General features: G+C 39.5%; 2 protein-coding genes across 4 annotated transcripts; both read right to left on the reverse strand.

The window, feature by feature from the left end:
- Nucleotides 1-913: 913 nt before the first annotated feature.
- On the reverse strand, nucleotides 914-6,763 carry tusc2a (tumor suppressor 2, mitochondrial calcium regulator a). Its single transcript, XM_063473895.1, has 4 exons — nucleotides 6,644-6,763; nucleotides 5,116-5,345; nucleotides 1,729-1,849; nucleotides 914-1,629 (listed from the first exon to the last, which is right to left on the reverse strand). The coding sequence occupies exons 2-4, from the start codon at nucleotides 5,256-5,258 to the stop codon at nucleotides 1,564-1,566; spliced, it is 330 nt and encodes a 109-aa protein (XP_063329965.1). The 5' UTR covers nucleotides 5,259-5,345; nucleotides 6,644-6,763; the 3' UTR covers nucleotides 914-1,563.
- A 785-nt stretch (nucleotides 6,764-7,548) lies between these two features.
- On the reverse strand, nucleotides 7,549-22,335 carry LOC134627055 (ras association domain-containing protein 1-like). 3 transcript variants are annotated; one of them, XM_063472973.1, is made up of 7 exons: nucleotides 22,064-22,335; nucleotides 19,453-19,807; nucleotides 18,357-18,481; nucleotides 9,233-9,337; nucleotides 8,854-9,139; nucleotides 8,650-8,765; nucleotides 7,549-8,556 (listed from the first exon to the last, which is right to left on the reverse strand). In XM_063472973.1, the coding sequence occupies exons 2-7, from the start codon at nucleotides 19,769-19,771 to the stop codon at nucleotides 8,410-8,412; spliced, it is 1,098 nt and encodes a 365-aa protein (XP_063329043.1). In that variant the 5' UTR covers nucleotides 19,772-19,807; nucleotides 22,064-22,335; the 3' UTR covers nucleotides 7,549-8,409. The 3 variants fall into 3 exon arrangements, with proteins under 3 accessions (XP_063329043.1, XP_063329042.1, XP_063329044.1); XM_063472972.1 differs by having other exon boundaries at nucleotides 19,453-19,811; XM_063472974.1 differs by lacking the exons at nucleotides 18,357-18,481; nucleotides 19,453-19,807; nucleotides 22,064-22,335 and adding an exon at nucleotides 11,486-11,934.
- Nucleotides 22,336-22,439: the final 104 nt, after the last annotated feature.

Consider the following 22,439-nt stretch of genomic DNA (forward strand, 5'->3'; position numbering starts at 1 on the left):
TGGCTACCAGAATACTAAAGTAACAAAATCTTCCTTGTACAGTAGTGTGAAAAAAAAATTGTCAGGCCTCATTTCTTCATATTTTACACCAATGAACCAGAGATTTGTTTTGTTTTTTCACGTGGTCTAGAGCAACAGCTCTCCAGGTTTTTCTGTAGGCCTTTCAACTTCATCTATAAGACACAGTAGAGGCTTTGTCATGATTTTTTGCTTCATTTAAGCCAGTTGTGTTGGGGATCTTTGTCAAAACTGATGAAAGTGAATACATACGATTTTGATCCACCATGCAAACCAATCTGGAAAGCATTTGATTGACAAAGGCTTCATTTCTCAGGATGACAATGACCTGCCATAATACCTGGAAAGTAAAACACACAGTGGAAGTCTCAACCATGGATTGGACCTCAACATTAATGAAGCAGTGTGGGATCATATCAACAGAGAACAAGAGGGAGCCAAAAACCAAAACTCTGAAAGTCCTTCAAAAAACCTGGAGAACTATTCCTGAAGAATAAAGCTTGAATGCAAAAGTTCAGGCCGTGTGGAAAAATAAAGGTAGTCGTAACAAATCTTGATTTTCAAGCTTGTTAAAACTGTGGAAAAACTGTTTTTGACCTCATATGTTGTGTTTCCATATTTCAATAAATCGCTGCACCGATTTCCCATTTTCCCAGCAAAATACAAAGAAAGGAAGGGTGACTAAAGACTTTTCGCACACTAGTGTAAATCCAGGACTTAAACTCAGATGTAAGGGGAAAAACTTCACTTCCTAATATGATAAATGAGAACACGGTCTTCCGGTGTCCAACTTATTATTCTGCACTGTAAGGTCAAACATCCCAGTGCAGTAACAACAAACAAGATGAACTGCACCAGAAGCCAATATGAAAAATAACAAAAAAAAAAAAAAAAGAAGATTTGAGTGATTTTGCTCAGTAAACCATTTATTCAAGTATTTTCAACTAAGAAATCTGATGTTATTTACAGTACATTATGTTCACTAGTGCAGGTCTGAGCGCCAATAACTGAGACTAACTCAGACGTGACAATACAGAACATAAATATATACAACAAATTCCATAATCCCTCATCATTCCCACCCTGCAAATACATCTTGCATTCGTAGTTCACACATGAACCCAAAACTAGCACATGTACAAAGACACATACAGAGTCTACATCTCACAGAAGGCATGAACCATTAAACCCTTTTCACGTCACAGATGTTTTTCCCTGCAAAATTAAAAAAAAAAAAAAAAAAAAAAAAAAACCTCAACAGGAGAAACACGAAGTATTCTCCAAGTCTGCATACATATCAGCTGGGTAGTGGAAACACAACTTGTACCATCACTATTTTTGTGAATGTCAAAATAAAGACTCGTTGAATTCAAATGTATAACATTTAATTCAATATATCATTTTTCATGTGACAGTTTGAATTTTCCTTTTTCCTCTGCAAGACCCATTCACCAGTTCTTGACTGCAGCTCTCGGGACTTGAACGATACTCAGCAAAGAGGGCCTATGGCTGCACCTCATTGCAGACCAGTCACTGTGCAACGTGTCACACCTCACAGAGGACGATGGGGAAATCTACATGAATACACGGGTGGTCGAGCTTCACAATTCCCTGAAAGAAAAAAAAAAAAAAAAAAAAAAAAAAAGGAGGAGTAGTGATGGCACTGACTATATATCACCCTGTCACTGCAAAAGTGTGTCCCTAGCTCACCTGTGGAATTAGATTTTTCTGGATCCTCTTCAACTTGGACTTCTTTCTGCCATTTTTTGTCACGACTGTCTCCTCGTAGAATTCATGGGCGAGGTCACCGTCCTCATCATAATACAAAGAACTGCCAACACAGAAGGTGGACAATTGTGTGAGGATTAACATAGAGAGAGGTGTAGGTGAAACTTGCTTGCTGAGAGTCGCATCTAAAACGGTTGTCAAGTTAAAAAACAAAAAAAACAAAAACAAAAAACCAAAACCCAAATTTCTCACTCCCCTCCGACGTTTGAGCCTCATGTATTTATTAATGTGCCTTTTTGGTTTTTCTGGGTTTTTAAATGTAACAAAAATTATTTACTGGATTATTTTGTCATTAATGCTTAACCCCACTAGAATTAAAGTTATTGGCTTTGAAATCAAGAATAATCTAGAAACTTTACTGTGGACAGTTTAAAGTGGGACAATATTTCAGTAATAAAGTAATTCTAAGTGTGGCCTATAAAACTGTAAATGCACAAATGCCACTCTGGCACAAAAAATATGCTACTGGGTAGTCCCTGTAGTCTCTGCACTCAAGGCCGTGATAGTGTTCATTGTTTAATTTAATTTCCCATCACTTATTCCCATCAGTTGTGCCATTGCCCTACTTTGAGCTGTACAACAGAAAGATAGAAGTGCTTTCTTATACATACATTAGCCTCTAATGCATTTGAATGGGTGAGTAGATAAGGGTCATTCTACAAATGGAGGACAAAACAGGCTTTAAAAATTATATAAAAATGAAAAAAAAAATCTAATTTCTTTTTTAATATCATCCTTTATTTTATAGTTTTCTGGTATGTATTTAAAAATAACAAATAGTAAACCATCAGCCGATTAGATCTGCCCAGGCATCAAAGATCCACTTTTTGAGCTATTTTAGTTGCTGTGCACTTTGTCATTAAGTACAAAAAAGAATTTAATTTAACGGTCAAGAATTTATTAAAGATAGTGACTCTCATTTTGACTATTCATTCAACCTCATATAAGACCCAACTTATATTAATTTAAGCAACTTTCAGAATCTGCTTCATGTGACAAGAACCACAGAAATGCTGTTTAATAATTTTTTATGTTTGTAACATGTCTATGTTATATGCATGCTAACTGGGTTGCAAAACACTGATAGAATTAGTGTTTTTGCCGAAAAAGATGCAAGTAAATATAGTTTGAGTGGTTTGAAGTGGTGTGACCTGAATCCGATTGAGATGCTGTGGTATGACCATAAAAAGGTGGTTCATGCTTGAAAACCCTCCAATGTGGGTGATTTCTGCAAAGATGAGTGGGCCATAATTCCTCCACAGCGCTGTAAAATACTTTTTGCCAGGTATCACAAATGCTTGATTGCAGTCTGTTGCTGCTACGGGTGGCCCAACAAGTGATTAGATTTAGGGAGTAATCACTTTTTCACACAGACCCATGCAGGTTTGGATTTTTTCCCCCTTAATAATTAAAACTTTATTTAGAAACTGCATTTTGTGCTTACTTGTGTTATCTTTGTCTAATATTTACATTTGCTTGATGATCTGCAACTTTCAGGTGTGTCAAACACACACAAAATAGAAAATCAGGAAGTGGACAAACACTTTTTCAGACCACTGTATATAAATAAAAGAATGAAAGGAAGCTTTGAAATTATTTTTTTCCTACTTTGCTAATATGGGTAACTGGTTTGCAGTTAAAATGACACACTCGATCTAATCAAAATAGATTGGAAAACACACCCCTGGTGTTAGCACATGACTCAGTTATGTCCCTTCCTCTTTGTCATGGCACTGTTGTGTCATGCTAAATAGGTTTCGGCAACAGAGTTGCAAATATTGCAGTGCATAATTACTATTCTTTGATTTAGGCCTCTGCGATACAATGAAATATGTCAGATGACAATATTAAAACGTTTATCATTTTCATATTATACTCTGTTGTTTATTGCTTTTACTACAGAATTTTTTCGCTGCCTTAAATGATGGTTTGCAATAGTCACCATGACATCCCAGAAGGACCAGCCAAAACAAATTGCAGAGCTCACTCCTAAATGTGGGGGTTAACTCTGTAACATGGACATGGTTTGGTAATGAAAAGTCTGATGTGGACCACCGGTGCCCACCACAGGCACTGACACAACAAAACTTTTCTACCACCTATGCAAAAAAAAAAAAAAAAAAAAAAAAAAAAAAAATCACGCAAAAGAGCACGAAGACAATTTACAAATGGGAAACAAAAAAAGAGCCATCAAGTGTTAATAAACCTCAGACTGAAATGTTGGAACAAGTTCTTGCCTGTGGTACACCACATAATAAAGACTCACAAAGATAATGGCAGTCATTACAACTTATATCTAGAAATAGATTTTGTGAATTGGTCAAAACACTCGACTCAAGGTATGCAATCCCCAACCAAAAGCACTTAGCACAAGTTTTTTTTAATCTCATTTATATTACAAGTGTCGGGTCAAAGTATTGGAGGAAATCCACGACGTAACACATTATGCTGCAACAACATATGTGAACAATTCGAAAAAACACATCGCCATATGAGCTTAACGTTGCACTTCATCCAAAACTGAACAATCTGCAGTCGATATTTTCAGACAGGCTATTATCCTGACAACAGGATATAACCATACAGGAGCAGTAATGATAGTCAGAGGCCTTGGGGAAGCACTTGAGTCACGGGGAATGCGTAGGGTCATCTAGTATGTGTCACTATGGGTAACTCCGCACAAGGCCCATAGTTATTTCACTTTTGATTATTTAAGTTAAATGTACAAAAGAAATCGGCGCCAGTTTAACTCAGTGTGTGGAGCGGCCGAGAGCGGTCTTCCCCATTCTCGCTCTGCTCCCGCTTTCCTGTCCTTTCTTCACTGTCTCTCTCAAATAAAGCTGAAAAAGGCCAAAACAATTGTTTTTAAAAATTTACAAAAGAAATAGTACTTTCCACGTGGTGATTATATAAACCTTTCGCAGAATTTACAGTAAATGCACTATTTTCTGATTTATATTGTTATCAGGATAAGAAATGACTTAGTGGGATATGATAGTTTAAGACATGTCAACAAAATCAAAACAAAAAATTAACATTAAAGATGACCTTTAATATTTGACATCCAATTTGCTTATTAAGAACTTAGGACAAGAGCAAAATGCCATTTTGACAGTATTCCTCAAGAGCTGTTTTTGTAATTTAAATAATATTTTGGAACTTCTAACTAGGCTTACATTTTGTCTCAGGGCGAGTGTAATTTGCATAGCAAATGTATGTTTTAGTATTGTGTGCATGGATTATTTTCAAACTCAAGGGTGGGATAGAAAACGTCCTTTCAACAGCATATCCACTGTATTATTTATTTACCTTCTCCTTGTAAAAACAAATGGCGTTGCATTCTTAGAGCCTTTCAGCCGGGCCAGAGACTGCTCGTTCCCATCATTTCCTGACTCGCCTCCGCTGCCTGAGAAAGGCCAGACACCTTTGGCTTTGGATCCACTTCCTCCCATTCTCAGAGATAAGGCATAGTTAGTCTCAGATTAGAGCGTTCAGTCTGGTTGGTAGCCAGATGCTCAATTGCTTACCAAGGTCAGAACCTGAAAAGAGAAAGTACATAAATAAGTAAATTTCACTGTCTGGTGTCCGAGTGAACGGTTTACTCAGCTGCCAGCTGTTAAAACGTTGTTTGCTTACTGACTGCTGGCTCTATTTTAGTGCATAAACGACTCTGTTGGCAGAAAATGGCCAAGGTAAACTCAGAAACATCTAAGTATAATCTTGAAAGCTTGAAAGAGAAGGCAACTAGACTTATTTTGGGTATGAGATATTTCAAGAGGCTTCTTCAGCTCTATAAAAAAATAAAATAAATAAATAAAAAAAAGGTGGAAAGTCCTTCAGAAATGGTTCTGTCGTGGACCTACTAGTGATCATATGAGTCATCACATGAGCCAAGGCGCAGAAACAAAATGTGTGGCTCATTCCCATCACTGAGGGTTAGGGTCGAATCTATTGTAAGGCCTTGCCTCAACCCATCATTTGACCCTACTGAAGTCACCTGAAGCAAGGTCTGAGTGGGGATTGAAGCGCATGGAAAGGGATCTTAAGGCTTCATTAAGTCATTGATAACTGGTGTGGTAAGCTCCCACCTCTGTTCAATGATGCCCTCCTTTACTCCTCTCTCAAACCATCTGTCTTCTTGGTTTAAAATATGAACATGATCATACAAAAAAGAGCGTATTTTGTTCTTTAGGTTCAGGTGTTTTTAAAAGAACCGCGCCCAAAGGGGGAAACCCCCACCATGAGTTCAACACCCGGGACTCTCCATCAATTTTTAATGAGAGCTAAGGAAGCCTCTTGGATGAGAGGTAAAGGTGTCACACCTAAACAAGTCCAGTCGCCTTCCTTTGGAAGGTCTCATGGGTACCATCACCTGGATGGCTGAAAACCTACACAAACACTTAACTATAATAATAATAGTAATATCTCAATTTTATTCGTGTGTGAGACAGTTCCGTCTGTTTTATATCGTTACGTTACACTACGGTAGCTTCACCGTAAGCTAACCAACTGGGCCACAAAAAAGCCGAACCTAAACGCATTAAGTGTCACTCAAAACGCTTGACACCTTACTACAGTCACTTAAAAACACACCCACGGCTTCAAAATATATTGTACACCGTCTAATATTTTGCAACGGCGCCCGTTTCATGTGCGGTGACCTACATGTGGCTAATGACTACCGGCTAACGGTACCTGCACAGTTAGGTGAGGTGAGCTAACAGACTGTTAGCTTCCGACTACAGACGCAGGTTAAACAATAACACGCTGGATAAACCACAGACGAGTCTGCAAACACACTGCTGCTTTATACACGGGATTCTGACAAACATCTTACCTTATGGTACACTAAACCTGACATGTCCTGTCATAACTTTTACTACTAGCTATGTTTAGCTAGCGCTGGCCGACGCTGTCCGACCGACGATGACGATGGAGATCAGCTGATCTGACCGCCTATTAAAGAAAAAACGTCACCAATATTTAACTAAAGAATTTATCCATAAAGGTGCGTTAAATGAAATCTTTATGTTTAAAGTGGGTGTTCATACCTACATCTGAATTTAAAAATGTATATTATGCATACAGTACTGTGAGAAAGTATTTGCCCCCCATTTCCCATTTCGTTAAAAAACAAACAAACCCTAACCTAACCCTGATTACTGTCAGACCTGTCGAATCAAAACATAACTTAAATAAGACTTGTTTAACAAAGGGAAGCAGTTTTAAAGATCTGTCCAGAACAGCAACAAAATAATCATTGACATCTATTAGTCAGGAAAGGGTTATAAAGCCATTTTAAAGCTTTGGGACAGTGGCTAACCTTCCCAGGAGTGGCCAGTGTACCAAAATTAGTCCCAATTAGTTCCCACATAGGACCAGATTGGTTTCGATAGCTTTTTTTTGTTGTTTTTTAGCCTTAATAAATAAAGTCATCATTTTAAAAAAAAAAAAAAAAAGGGGGGGGGGGGGCATTTTGTATTGAAAAGTGTTAAGGTGGTTCGGGTATCTGCCTAGGATGGCTCCTGGGTGAGTTGGCTCTCTGTTTGCTGCTGGCCCCACAACCCAGCCCTGGATAAGCCTTTGTCTAATATTGAAATGAGCTTATTATCTTAAACATTAAATGTGATAAATATGCAATAAAAAAATCAATAAATGATGAAAATTTGAGAGGGGGCAAATGCTTTTTCACAGCACTGCACCTGTAAAAAAAAAAAAAAAAAAAAATACAAAAACATAATAGATTTTTTGGTAATTCTTTACTAAATGCAGTGCACATTTGTCACGACATTCTTAAGATTGCTACAACAAGTAAATTTGTGCATAGACTTACATACAGTGAAAGTGAACAGAGTGACAGAAGACAAACATTTTGTTTTAAAGGACAGAACAAAACAAAGATATAAAGGAATGACAGGAAACTTCCAGTTAAACACATGCAAAGCAATATTCATTCAAGGTTCCAGTCAACCAGGGTGACTTGGGCACTGTTCTCGCAGACATTCATAGTTCCATACAAATGTCCATACATCAGTCACACTCACAAATTGTCAGTGAAATTCAGAGTTGCACCCATCAGGGGTGTAAGAGAGGACATGGCAGACTCTGAGCTTAGGTCAAGTGAAAATCCAAATACCTTACAGCAAGTACGTGTTTAACCCGAGGGTGAGAAGCATCATTATTATGGTGGGTTGTTGAGTGAAGGTAAAGGGGATTAAATGCATTATTTGAAATATTACCAATTTTGGTTTTCTGGAAAAATAACACAGCTGAGGTGCAGGATAATTCTACAGTAACCAAAAGCTAAAGACATTACTGTCTCATCTGCCAGTCATCAATTCTCTCAACTCATTCTCTCAGGCACATCAGACTCTCCAGGTGTAAGGCACGTCTCATCTCTCGCATCATCTCACATGCACATTCGCGCTAGCGCTCTCTCTCTCTCTCGCTCTCATAGTCTCGCGCCCTGTCTCACACTCTCGTTCACCAAGAGGCGTTTGCAGTTGGATTCTCTGGGATCTTTGAATGCATCGACGGCCGGTCAACTTCTGGTGATCATCCAGCCGAAAGGTGCACGCTAAAGCCCCTCTGAGCGTAGGCATCTCAGCCGGGCGTTGAGCCAGCCAGAGCCTCCTGCATTTTAGTGCGAGCCAAAGCGTAGCGCTGCACGATCTGCTTGATATGTTCCTCCTCTTCACGCTGCAGAATCCGCAGGAAGTTCTTTAACTCAGGCATGGAGAAGGCATGCCACTGCAACCGAGAGCGAGAGAGAAGTTAAATTGGTATATCTGAAGGTGAACGATCCATACGTGTTGGATGTAGAGCTGTTCGTGTTTTACTCACATTGACTTCGCCAGTTTCGTTCTCTTTCAGCACAAAACTGAGGACTTTCTCATTCGGTCCAGCGCACAGACGCAGACGGAGGGGATGCTCGGTATCAGACAGCTTACGGATATACACTGGAGGAGAAAGAAACCATTTAGTGATCACCAAACACATTAAATAAAAAAAGAAAAGAAACCACGATTTAATGTTAAAGCAGAATACCTTGGTCGTGACGCTCGCTGCGCTCAAATAGAGCGAACTTGGCGGGATTGTCCACAACGGTGAACTTCTTCAACAAAGCCTCGATGACCTCACGAGCCGAAGTTCGAGAACTTATGTGCAAATGCTTGGACGCGTCCTTCGGCAGGTAGAAAGAGGTGCGCCGCTTCACTCCGCTGGCCCGCCTCCCGCCTGTGTCGTTGCCTCCTTTCTTTGGGGTGGGAACAGACACGGGTCGGGCCAGCTTGAACTGCACCTTTATGAAGCCAGTGTAGGACCCATCCTTGTTCTGTTAAAGGAAAAAAAAACCAAATATTAAACTAAAAGATAAAAATGCTTTGGAGGGAAAAGCAGAGATTTGTTGTGAAGAATCACTGCTCACCATGTTCATGAAGAGATTGCTGTTGATCTGAGCATTGTACTCCTTCACTTTCTGCTGAATGTCCACCACTGTCAGCTCCTGCTTACTCAATTCAATCTGTTCATCCTGGAAGGAACAGAAGAGTTACAGTCTTTAACCACCAGGTGTCAGTGCTCACCTCAAAAAAAAAAAAAAAAAGCAGGGACAAGCCAGAGACCAGAACAAAACACTGATTAGCAGAGGAAAGGTCCTTTATATGATTGTGTCTTACAGCATTACAGGGATTTTCCCGCTCAAAATAATCCTTTGAGAGGGTGACTACACAAGACTACACATGACTACACAAGACTACACCGTGACTATGTTTGTCCAGATATAGTGAAGAGTAAAAGTCTGTGGCCACTTACTCAAGAAAAATCTAAGAAATTTTCTGCCTTTTTATTTTTTTCTGGACATTTGATAATTAAAATGCATCTTAAGCTCAAGTGAATTAAACCCCATTTAAAAACAACTGGTTTAAAAAAAATCACAGTTCTGTTGTTTTCCCTTTGGTGGTTGGCCAAAATCTCTTTGGTCAATGTGGAAAAAAAATTATATGCAGGAAAAACCCTGCATTAGTGTTGAAAAAGCCCAGTGTTCATTTTTAGGGTGTTTTAACAACGGAGGGAAAAAAAAGTTGTAATGTCAGTCAAATTTGATTTAAACAAGTCTTCCGTGTTTTTTTTCTTCAGCAATGCTGCTGAAACACGAGAGTAAAAGCTGGTTTTAACTGATGTTCTGCATTTCTAACAGCAAACACCAGTTGCATCAGACTTTTAACTTCCGGACAACGCAGCAAAAGAGGCGAACACAATGATGTCAGCACTGTCCAATCCAGTTCAGCGGCTCTGATGCCTCCATGTAGGAGGGCTGATGGGAGAAGGGAGGGGGGAGGAAGAGGGAGGAAAAGGGAGGGGATTTGCAACTTGCAGCTGTTTGCAATGATGACTGTGGCCAACGGCTCTGCGCTGCATTCCTCAACTTGGTGTTCATGTAAAAATAGCCACCCCTCACAGGCTCTCGCAAGCGGGAGAGACAATGCCCTCCTCTGTTTTGCAGGCACATCCTGTGAAGTCAGCTGCCTCAGCGACCGCAAACTCCCAGTCATGTTTCAGTCATGCACATTTGCCCCCCCAGCAGATGCAGGGCTGCCAGATTAAAAATCAGGCTTTTCTTGTGTCTTCCAATTTACACTATAATTATTCATGGTAGGGGTTTTCTCAGGAGCAGTAGCCAATATTGTAGATGCAGGACTGCCAGTAAATGTAAGATTAAAAAACAAATGTGAATTCTTATAGGCTACCTTTTGCTTAATTATTTGCTGAACCACACACTGCCTAAGAAAGATTGTTAATTAGACATCCAGCATGTAAAGATCCATAACTGCAAATCCCTAGGGAGATCCATGGGCCGCTGAGTTAATATGCTGCTGTTAAACAAATCAATAAAGTCAATATGTGGTGGGAGAAAATTATGCACAACTGTGCCTCTGCCTGCTGGCAAAGGGAGAGTCATGTAAACATTGTGTAGGGTGTGCGAACAACTTTTTTTATTTATTATTTCCTTAACGCAGAGACAGAGGATGGCTTATGGCAAATATTTCTACAGTAAACTGCACCCACATCTCACAGGAAAGAAACCCGATACCCATGTGGGTGTGCGTATGACTAAAAGATAAGAAAATGAAGAAATCCAAAACACTCCATGACTCATGTGTGACTGAGAAATTAATGTGAACAACCTGAGAGACGAGTCAATGAATGGTGGGTGTTTGGCTGGAAACTTGAGTGCGTCACTGGGTCATCTGTGGGTCTGTGCTTGTTACAACAAGACACATATATACTGGTGTGTGTGTAATCTAGACGTAACGAGTGCTCATTTGCATTTTAAAAAGTTCACACAAGTCTTTAACCTGTTTACTTAAAACTAGAGGAACTCCACCCTTGAGCCTTGCAGGCCTGCCAACCATCTAGTCTGCTGGGGTTCCTTTGAGCAAAACAACTCATTCCCAGCAGCATCTACAAAGTAGGACGCCCAGCAACTCATCCCAGAAGTGAAAGAACACAAACACAACTCAATCATAGACTCAACACTGACAGCTAATAAGCAGAAATGGGGAAATAACGCGAGAATACAGTCCTGCTGCGAAACACCCACAGTTTCACTTCCCCTTTATTTTAAAGCTAAGGATTTTTTATGAAACCTATGTGTTTTTAAACTTGTAAAATGTCTCACCTGCTTAACTGCGGGACTGACAGTATCTTTTCGGATTTTGGGGAAGAAAGATGTCCGAGCGGTGAAGTACTGCTCGAACTCGGAGTCAGAGTCCGAGTCGCTGCAGTAGCCGCTGCTGGTGGAGCTGCCCCAGGTCATCTCAAAGGAGGGAGTTTTATCCGAGCTGCTAGCCGCGGTGGTCATGCTGACTACCGGAATATATCCAATAAGAGAGTCGGGAACCTTTAACTTTACTAAGCTGTTACCCCGAATCGCTCTCGATTGAGCTTAATTGGAATTCACTGACTGAACTATGCCTTAAAAAAAGTCCTAACCGGCAACAGTCGCTAGCTTTTAACGATAATGTTAAATAATCTCGCGCAGGACAAAATACCGCTAAAAAATGTCGACGACTATCAACAAGATCTCACGAATCTTCTCCTCAAACTCAGCCTACCGGCCACGTTTCCGCTGTACAAACTCTGTGTGAAACAGGATGTGTGCAGGTCCCCGCCCTAGATGCCCCGCTTCCTTCCCCCCGAAGAGGCCCCACCCAGGTCCGCTGAGTTTGGAAATACACAAACCGCCTCAACCGGCAGTGATTGGACAGCACGGGAAATACCAAAGCCCTCTCCTCGGGGCAGCCCTGTTTCACCCTTCTTTCTGCCCTTTTTTCCCCAGGGTGGGGGTGCTGCTGTTGGAGCTGCTGTGTCCCCACGGACCGCTGACCCAGTCATGTGATGCTGGGGCTCGCTGCTAGCATTTTTTAACTTTTGCACTAAATACAAATATTAAAACTGTATTTACCATGCCAACCTAACGTATCTAACAGTTATGTAGCTTTATTATGTTTTTATGTCTCGTTATTCAGTGTTGATCAATAGAAAATTTAAATGGTGCTGTATTGATTATTTTACTTTCTTACTTAGAAAAATGGGCTCCACAAGATGTAGATAAAAAAAATATCCCATAACACTGGAGCCTACAACTCCCATAATGCAATTCATTATGCTACAGCCCTACAGCAAACTGATATACTTATTCCCAATGAGAAAAGTAAAGACCACCTCTGGTAGATTTTGTTTATATAAATACAAAACAAATATGGGGCTGATTACAAGTTTGTATACAGCAAAATGTGTTTACATTTATGCACGATTAAGGGACAATGTCAGCTGCACAAGGTCTAAAATAACAGGTGTACTAGTACACTTATTAGACATAGACCCATTAAATGTAAAATTAAAAGGTGGTTCTTGTGAAAAATACTCTCATCATGGCTTTGAATGTCACAGACTTTTAATGACTTCTTTGAACTGTCCTTTTTTCCCCAGGGTGGGGATGCACCTTTAGTTACTTTAAAAAAACAAGTATTGGGAGAACGGGTTTGAATTATTCTGGATTTTCTCAAATCCACACAGTGTAAGAAGTATGCATACAGTCATTTAATTTTGAATTAACTTAAATTGACAAGGCCAAGGCTTGATATCTTCTCATTAGTGGGCATAGTTGGCTACAACTAATAGTTTCTTTTTGCCAACATGAAAAAGATTTGTTTGACACAAAATAATAAAAAAAAAGTCTGGGAAGGCAAATTGTAGATTTCCACAAGTTGTGAAGGTTTCATGAAGGCATTTCTAAACGACTTGTACTGTAATTAGTGTCACCACTTTACCAAGATCGGGAAGAAGAACCAAACTTTCACCCTCAGATGAGAGGAAATATGGTTTAGATGTTCATAAACAACCCAGGAAGCATGAAGCCTGAAGCCTGCCCTGGAAACTGTTTGAACACCAGCATCGCTGTCCACAGTGAAAGATGGACTCATGGGCTGAGAAGATGCTTACCAATAGAGAAGCCCCTGCTCCAAAACTAATACCTTCAAGCTTGACTGAAATTTGCAGCTGCCCACATTGACAAGCCAAATGCATTCTGGAGAAAAGTCATATGGTCAGATGAGAAAAAGATTGAAATGTTGCCCTCAATAAGACTTATATTTGAAGGAGTAAACAAAAACTGTCAAGCATGGTGGCAGTAGCATCATGTTCTGTGGCTGTTTTGCTGCAAGTGGTACTGGTATATTGCACAAAGTGGATAGAATAATGGAGAAGGAGGACTACCTAAATTAAATCAACAGCTGTACAGATGAAAATTGTGCAGAATTGTTGTTCCAGCAGGACAATAATCCCAAAGCTACATCACAGCTTGTTTTGAAATGGAAAAAGCAGGCTAGCATTAAGCTTCTGGAATGGCCTTTTTAAAGCACCGACCTCAACCCCTTTGAAAATTTGCTTGAAAACACGTCTGTGCCAGGAAACCAACCAATTAAATGAAGTCAACCAAGAAGAGTGGTCAGACAGAATCATGCCAGAAGCTTGTTGATGGAAACCAAAAGCTTTGGATTAAGGTGCTAAGGAACATTTAATGAAATACTGGCTTAGTTGTATATGTACTTCTGAGCCCATGTGGATTAGAGAAAATCCAAAATTCAGACTTCTGCACCCAATTCTTGTTTTTTAAAGGAATTAAAGATGTATGCTGTCCAATTGTTCCACCCTGGAAAAAAGAATTGTTCAAAGAAATCATTAAAAGACCAAAACTACCATCACATTCATGCCCACGATGAGTCTGTAAAGTTCTGACCACAACTGTAAGTGCACAAATGCTAAATATGGGTCATTTAGGCCTGTTTGTAGGTGGTTGCTAGGAAACACATCATAACATCTGATATAGATAAAAGCTTACAGGGCTTGAGACATACCTGTGTTTCAAGTTTGGTAGCTCAATTTGACGATTTGTTGTATTATACCAAAATATAAGTTGGTGACTTCTAAAGAATTATTTTAGCTTTTGGTGTGTAATTATGACAAGTAGGCTAGAAGTATAGCAGTTAGCTTTCCTGTTTCTACTACCCATCCCCCACTAAAAGCATAAATAGACTCTGTCATGAGTATCCACTTCCTGCAAATCCATCTCATTTCGAACACAGACTTTCTGTCTCGTCCGTCTAAGTAGTTTGTCTAAACTCAAGTCGAGATAAGCCAAAGTAATTACCCCAAACGTCCCTTAACATAAAACTATACAGTTGTTCAAGCTATGAAACAGTCCACATGATGAGCACATTAAACGTCACATGAAAAAGCATGATCCTTAAATCACTTCATCCACCTTCTTAACCACTCGTCCAACTTAGGGTCACGGGGGTGCTGGAGCCTACCCAGCTGACACGGAGTGGAAGGCAGTTCCTGTTTTAATAATGATACTACTGTTTCACAGTCACAGTTTCACCAAAATGCCGTTTCACATTATTCATCGGTTGCTTATTTTGGGTATTTTCTTCCCCTCCCCTGATTTTAATTAATATAGATATAATATCTTTTATTTTTTTGATGGCTGTTCAGAAAATACAAGCAATCTAAATATATCACAGTGAGCACTGAAATGTTGCAATGACATTTTCTCCCAAAAATGCTTATCAGTCTGAAAAAATAAAAACCCTAAATGAATGAAAAAGTATAGCTGTTGATACAGACAGATAACGTATGTACCATATTGTAGCGAATCAGGACCAAATGCAATTTTTTTTTTGGTTTTTGTTTAATCTTATTGTAAAATCTTGGGTTTCTGTAAAGCTGTAAAGCTAGACTAAAAGCAAAATCAGCTTTAAGTGTCAAAACAGTTTCTGGTCTCACATTAAGTAATTAGGGAAAAATGCAGCTCTGTGTTGGATTACTAATTAAAAGAGAAAAAAAAACTGCTCCAGCTGCAGCCCAGATTTTCAGTTCTTGTGTGCAGCAATGGAAAAACTTCCCAAACCAGCAGAGGGGGTGTTACTGTGAAGTGACTAAAGATGAAAAGACTTATTTAAAAGTTTGTATATTCTGTGGCTAAATCTAGCTACCAAATAACTAAAATCAGACATGTTGACAAAATTGCTACAAAATAACCGTCATTCAAACTGTAGCACACGAGTTGTTTAGTTTTGGGTTTTTTTTGTCAAGTCTTATGAAAGCCTTGCCTCTGTTCACCTCAAACATCCAATCTATAACACATAGTTTTCACAGACAATATGTTATGTTATAAGGTATTAACATGTTATATGGAAATAACACTGAGAAGAACCTCAATTCAAGAGCAAGCAGCACAGTGATTCAAGTATTTCTAAACATCTGTTTTCATCTTTGTGCATTTAGAGATCAATATGGTGAGGGTAAATATGATCAGATATGTATTAGTAGGAAATACACTGAAAACCTGCTAATGTGAACTAATGAGTTTTCCGATGCTAAACCCAGAAAACCTCCATACTGCTCTCAGATTGAGCAGACCAAAAACAAAAATATTTGTGGTGCATCTGAAGTTAGTGGTGGCACACTGGTGTACAGACATCTCAAGCAGTCAATATGACTGCAATAAACATACATTCATGTACTGGTTGTGCATAGCTATAGCACAGGTATGACTCGGTGTCATCTTTATTATTCAGATATTAACTAACAGCTCAAAATATTAACCTGAGCAGCCCACTCTTACTGAGCTAAGAGTGAAACATTTGAATGATAGTTTGCAGAGGGTAGTATTGCAAAAATGTCAGTAGATATCTGTGATTTGTTTTTTAATGCTCTGAATTTGACTGTTATTTTCCTGGCAGCTAGTCATTATGCTATTATACAAGGACTGCAAGTGTGCACACAAAAGCTCAAATACCAACATGTTTTTTAGCCATGCCTTGGTGTCAGCTTGTTCAAGTTTATGTTTGTATTTATATTCTTTTGATAAGTAACAGGCGCTTAATAAAGTGAATAATAACAGCTAACATGATAAAAAGATATCTGCTCTGCTGGATATCTACTGTACTAAGTTCCCACTTAATGGATTATACTACCATGGTACAAAAAAAAGATTGTGATGGGATTTCTTCTACTATTGAATACAGCAGCCTAACTGGCCTTGAATTCAGGTTAAAAAAACCCATTAAAAACAGAATAAAAGATTTTCTCTGAACCCGTTAACTAATTCCTGGTACTTCATACTTATATGATAGGAAAATCTAAAATAGTTTAGCTGCTTGTTCTGGGCTTACAGTTTACTGAAGAAGGTAAGTTTTCAGAGATGTCAAAAGTTAAGTACATTCTTATTGCTGGTATAGAAATTAAGAGGGTAAATAGCAGCCAGGTGTTGCTAATCAAATGAATTTAATAACTGATCATCAGCAAGAGTGAGCACCTCTATAAAAGCAGATGTTTTGGTAGTTTGCTGGTCTGAAGCATTCAGGTGTGTATTAACATAATCCTACAATCTTTCCAGCAAATTCAACTCAGAGACAGAGCAATGCTCAGCAAAATAAAAAGCGTTCCAACCTCAGACTCTACAGGCCTCATTTAGCAAGTCAAATGCTACAATTCATGACAGTACAATTTGAAAAAAGTTCTTTGGACAGATGAGATCAACGTGGAAATGTTTGGCCACATTGCACGCCTGGCGAAAATAGAACAACGCATATCAGCAGAAACACCTCATACCAACTGTCAAGCATGGTTGTAGAGGGGTAATGATTTGTGCTTGTACAGCAGCCACAATACCTGGGCAGTCACTGAGTCAACCATGCACACCTAAATAATCTAGAGTCAAATGTGAGGCCATCCATCATCTGTATCACAACAGCAAATCTAAAATAGAATGGCTGAAAAGAATCAAGATGTTCCAGTGGCTCAGTCAAACACTTGACTTCAACCTACTGAAATGCTGTGGTCTGATCTTCAGACAACTGTGCATAAACTAACAAACCTCAACTGTGAGAAACATCACTGAAGAGTGGGCCAAAATTCTCCCTCATGTGTATGTGAGAGACTGATAAAGTCATACAGAAAATAATTGCGCAAGTTATTTCTGCTGAAGGTGGTTCCCTAAGCTACTGAATCATGGGCTGTACTTTTTTTTTCACAGGAATCCATAAAGTACTATTCAGTTCAATTTTATTTTATTTATGTAGCACTAAATCACAACAACAGTTGCCTCGAGGCCTTTATTGTGTAAGGTAAAGACCCTGCAATAATACAAAGAAAACCCCCAAAATCAAACGACCCCCCTTATGAGCAAGAACATGGTGACATTGGGAAGGAAAAACACCAGTTTCGTATTAAAAAAAACTTCAGACAGAACTACTATTACTACTACCGCTATGAAAGCTTTCTTTTTCTGAACTAAGACATAAAACTAATGCTGTAGATTGGACAATACCTGTCTGTATTTGTACTTTATGCAATGCCTAATAGACAATGATTCTTATAAAAAATTTGTTGCTGTAGTGTGTTTTGGTTTTTTTTCTTGAATGTTTCATATTCGTACATAGGTTTTACAACAGGCTTAAGTACTTTAAAAACTGACATTTAACTTTTGTGACTGACTAAACTAAGCCACATTTTACAAAAGGTGTTCACTGTAACATTTTCTGTTCCTCTGCAGACAAGCTTCCCCTTTGAAAGACTTTACTTCCCCTGAGCAATGTTATATTTGTAATGTTTGTCCTGTCTGGAGTTGCAATGCTAACAGTAAATACAACTAAATCTGAAAGAGTGGTGCAACTTTCAGTTGATCGTGTGCAGTTAGTAAATGGGTGTGAACTGTGTGCATTTATTGTTATTGTTCCTGATTTCTTTCCTATCTAGTACAGTAACATGCAATCCAAACAGGCAGTGCATTGCATAACATGCAGAGTGCAGAGGTCTTAAGAAATGATGTATATTATGCGGTGTAAAGTTCGTGACATTGACAGTAGCATAAAAAAGCAAGTGAAACCAACTAGCAACACAGCTGATTAAGAACAAAGGTGGTAGTAAAGTAATAAAGGGCGCCGTGTCAGCTGTCAGCTTCCTAATGCAAAGCTCCTTACCACATTTGTGTCCGTTTCTATGGTGTGCTCCACGACACATGTGGGGTCAGCCAAGGAACCTCGTTCCCAGCTGCAGTCCAGTTGAATCAGGGCACGGCATCGGTAGTGACATGTGAATTTACAATCTGTAAATGAAGAAAGTCATAGAGTTTAGACTCATGTTGCCTTACATGAGAATGTGCAAGATGAAAGTCATAATGTTTTGTAAGTGTGATTGCCTCTCCTCTGCTGGAGGGCAAAGGTTACTACAGTTTTTACCTGCAGTTATTCACTGTTTTTAGTAAAACAACAATTTTGTTTTGATTCCCTGCCTCCTCTGGTCTGCATGTTGGAATATCCTTAGGTAAGATCCTGAACCCTAAATTGCCCCGGTTGCATTCACTGGAGTGTGAATCTTAGATTAAAAGTGCTTATGCATACAAACTAGTGTATGGGTGAATGCAGCAGTGCTTCAATAGTGTAGAAAAGCATTATGTAAGTACCAGACCATATAGTCACGTATATAAAATAAATTGCAAATACTTGAAGAAATATAAATAGCAATTCCAGTCAGCTGAATGCAGCTGTGAAAACATATAGTCAGCTGGAAAGCCTTTGTCTCTTTGCAAAGACTGTGACAATGTTTAATATTCAGGTTACAGTAAGGGACCCCTATTTCCCCACACTAAATGCTTTGCACAAACCACTGCTCTTTATTTAGGTGGGTTTCGGGTAATGAAAGGAAGTTAGACACTTTTGCAAATGCACATATGAGTGTAGCTGAACCTCAGCCTAGACAATGACCAAACCCCTAAGTGTATGCAGGTTAGATACTGGGTAGATGTGAATAATTATAAAAATTGTACAGGCAACAATTCTCTTTATTTTTTCCAGAATGTTAACATAGAGAGCATTTGTTTATTTAGTATGAAGCCTTGTTTAAGTCATCAGGCTGGGAGGACTGTAATCTGGGCTTGCAGGTACGCTGGTGGTTGCCTCTTCCTCTGTGTTAGTAAATTTCCTCTTTCTGTCAGTACGCTCATTTCATGCAAATGCAACAAAGCATTGACACATGCACACACCCAGATGCACAAAGAGCATATGTAAGCCAACTCACTGACACACCGCAGGCTCTGCTTGTAAAGGCCCCAGATAAAGTCTCCACACAGGTCGCACCACGTGGGCTGAGCGTGGCTACAGGGTTGGAAGTCGTGGCCCTCTCCTTTCTCCTCTGTGAGCTGTGGGTCCTGGCTGCTGCTCAGGACTCTGATAATGCCTACACGACTCAGCAGGTCCGGGACCTTTCCCGGGCTGATCCTCAGGGCGTTGGTTCTCTCCAGGCGCGGAGGTGAGCACGGAGCGCGCGTCCCCGTCAGCTCTATCTGCTCTTTGGTCGACCTGAGGTCACGGAGCTCGATGAACTCCTCCCAAGACATTGTGTCACTCAGTGCCGGGTTTCCTCCATTTTATCACTAACTGACAAAAAACACAGACTCTGTATAATCAGAGTGCAACCTGAAATCATGAAGTTAGTGTTAATTCAGCTTAATGTACTAAGGTACCAAATATGAATGTACTTAGTAGTACTCTTAGTAGGACAGTTAGGTTAAACACATAAAGAGCATAATAATTTTATATTGTCAAGGTGCATTCTGACTGTTTGGCACATTACACTGTTAAAAGTGCATTATAATTTAAAAACTGACTGTTTTTTATGCAAATCTCAAGTCTGCAAATTCAGAAGAATAAATGTTTACAAGCAATTACAATTAACTGACTGATTATTTGATTGATTAACTGATGAATTTGTAAGTTTGCTCACTTGAAAAGAAATGAACAGTATCTAATTTTTACGGTAGTTTCATGTTGAAGGAGATAGACAGAATATCAATCACAAATCCAGAAAAAAAACCCACATTGTATCAAGTCATGAAACTCACTGAGTAAGGTAAATATTTAATCTTCTACAACACACTCTGACTTCCATGGATTGGCTGTGTCCACGTGACAATTAATCGTTCAACCAATCAGTTAAACATACTCCTAATCTCATTACATGTATAAAGTATACTTGTCTCCAGATAATCAGTTTCTTCTTCTATTCAAAACTCTCTATCACCATAGGCAAGCCCAGAGAGCTGTCAAAGTCTCTTTGGTTTGGAAAGGGCTAAAAGAACATCAGCAACAAGCAAGAAGCTTGACAAGAAGGTGACAACTTTTGGTACGATTATTCAGTAATGGAAGAAATATAAAATATCCATTGTGCACTTTCTGTCTGGAGTGCCATGCAAGATCTTACCTCATGTGAGGATGATCTTGAGAAAGGTGCTCGATCAGCCCAAAACTACATGGGAGGAGCTTGTTAATAATCTGATGGCAGTTGGGACCAAAGTTGCTGAAAACACCATCACCAACACTGTAATGGACTGAAATCTTGCAGCACCCATAAAGTCCCCCTGCTCAAGAAGGCACATGTACATTTGAAGTTTGCCCAAGAACACCTAAGTGATTCAGAGAAGGTTTGGGAGAAAGTGCTGCGGTCAGATGAAACCTTAATGGAGCTCTTTGGCATCAAGTCGACCTGCTGTGTCTGGAGGGAGAGAAATGCTGATGCAATCTAAAGAGCGCCATCACCACAGCCAAGCATGGAGGTGGAAACATTATGCTTTGGGGTACAGAACGATTTCACTGCACTGAGGGGGCAAACAGCAGCCAGGAAACCTAAAGGATTTGGAGAGTTTCTGTAAAGAGGAGTGGGCCAAAATCCCTCCTGAGATATGTGTGTGTGGGAAGAAAACCTGGTGACCAAGTACAAGAAACGTCTTACACACTTACTGCGCTTGCCAACAAGGGTTTCTTCTACAAGTACTAAATGATGTTTTATTTGGGGATCAAATACTTATTTCACCGAATAACATGCAAATCACTTTAAAACTTTTATATAATGTGGGGTTTATTTTGGGGGGATTTTTGGTTGACATTCTGTCTTTCTCCATTAAAATGAAGCTACGGTGAAAATTATAGACTTTTCATTTCTTCGTAAGGGAGCAAACTTACAAATTCAGCAGGGGATCAAATAATTATTTCTCCTACTGTATGTGGCATTGTTCTTTCCTACTACCTTTCAGTATGGAAAAAACATCTGTAACTGTAATCAAACTAGTTTTTATTAGCTTTGTCACTTCGTGGTTGTTTCAGTACTGTGGTCTAACTGTTGACGGTCAGCCACATCTCCTGACGCATTAGGGAGGATGCGCGTCCACAAAATAATTCACACTCACGTAACTTCCAATCATTTTTCAAGTGGTTTAATTTGGTGTTTATTTTGAAATCCTGGGGGACCACCCTCCTTGCTTGTTTGTTAAAAAAGAAAATCATGGAAACGCCCGAGTACAAATACCTTAAAACTTTAATAAAATACAACCAAAATTTGTAGACTTGCACTAAGTAGGCTTCGTATACTATTGCTTTCTACTTTAGTAATTTCCCCCCTCAAACCACTGTCATGTAGATTTTAGCCTAACAATAATACAAAAAGCTAAAGAATGACATGTGCCGTTAAATGTAGTTTTTCACGAGTAGAAATACATCAGCTCCGTGTCCATGAAAAAAAAAACAACACGCGGGGAGATCATTCAAAACCTAATTCCCAACACAGCTGCATATTAAACTAGTCACTCATAAACAGCGAAGTGAAACAAAATCCAGTGATTTTAAGTCTAACTCACCAAAACACGGGAGAAAACAGCCCCGTGGCTACCGCTTTGTCTCAAAAGTTCTTCCATCCGAGGTCGAAAAGAAAAAACAACTTTCCGCTGAAATTTCTGAAGGTTTCCAAATAACGGAGGAGTGCAGTCTCGGCTACATCTCTGGAAATAATCTCTCATCACCGGCCGCTTACACCGAACGAAACCCCGGGCCCTCCTTTTCACGGCAGAGCCGGAGCACGTCTTTCAAGATGTTACCCATCTGTTCAAGTCGGACTGCGGCGCAGGAGGAAGCGGCCTATCATGAAAAAGAGAGAGTGAGATGAGACTGAGCTGCACCGACATCCGGAATGTTTTCAAACAGGGGGTGCTTCTGAGTCCCGAGCACAGCTGAGTG

Source organism: Pelmatolapia mariae, linkage group LG5, assembly GCF_036321145.2.
Source record: "Pelmatolapia mariae isolate MD_Pm_ZW linkage group LG5, Pm_UMD_F_2, whole genome shotgun sequence".
In the NCBI taxonomy this organism is placed as follows: Eukaryota; Metazoa; Chordata; class Actinopteri; order Cichliformes; family Cichlidae; genus Pelmatolapia; species Pelmatolapia mariae.

Excerpts from the sequence above, each read along its gene's own strand:
- tusc2a (XM_063473895.1), bottom strand. The coding sequence starts at position 5,258 with ATGGGAGGAAGTGGATCCAAAGCCAAAGGTGTCTGGCCTTTCTCAGGC. Across the intron at positions 1,850-5,115 it reads TTTGTTTTTACAAGGAGAAG|TTCTTTGTATTATGATGAGG; the intron begins GTAAATAAATAA and ends CTGTGTTGGCAG. Across the intron at positions 1,630-1,728 it reads AGAAAAATCTAATTCCACAG|GGAATTGTGAAGCTCGACCA; the intron begins GTGAGCTAGGGA and ends TTTTTCTTTCAG.
- LOC134627055 (XM_063472973.1), bottom strand. The coding sequence starts at position 19,771 with ATGTCTTGGGAGGAGTTCATCGAGCTCCGTGACCTCAGGTCGACCAAA. Across the intron at positions 9,338-18,356 it reads TAGAAACGGACACAAATGTG|GATGAACAGATTGAATTGAG; the intron begins GTAAGGAGCTTT and ends TGTTCCTTCCAG. Across the intron at positions 8,557-8,649 it reads ACGAAACTGGCGAAGTCAAT|TGGCATGCCTTCTCCATGCC; the intron begins GTGAGTAAAACA and ends TCTCGGTTGCAG.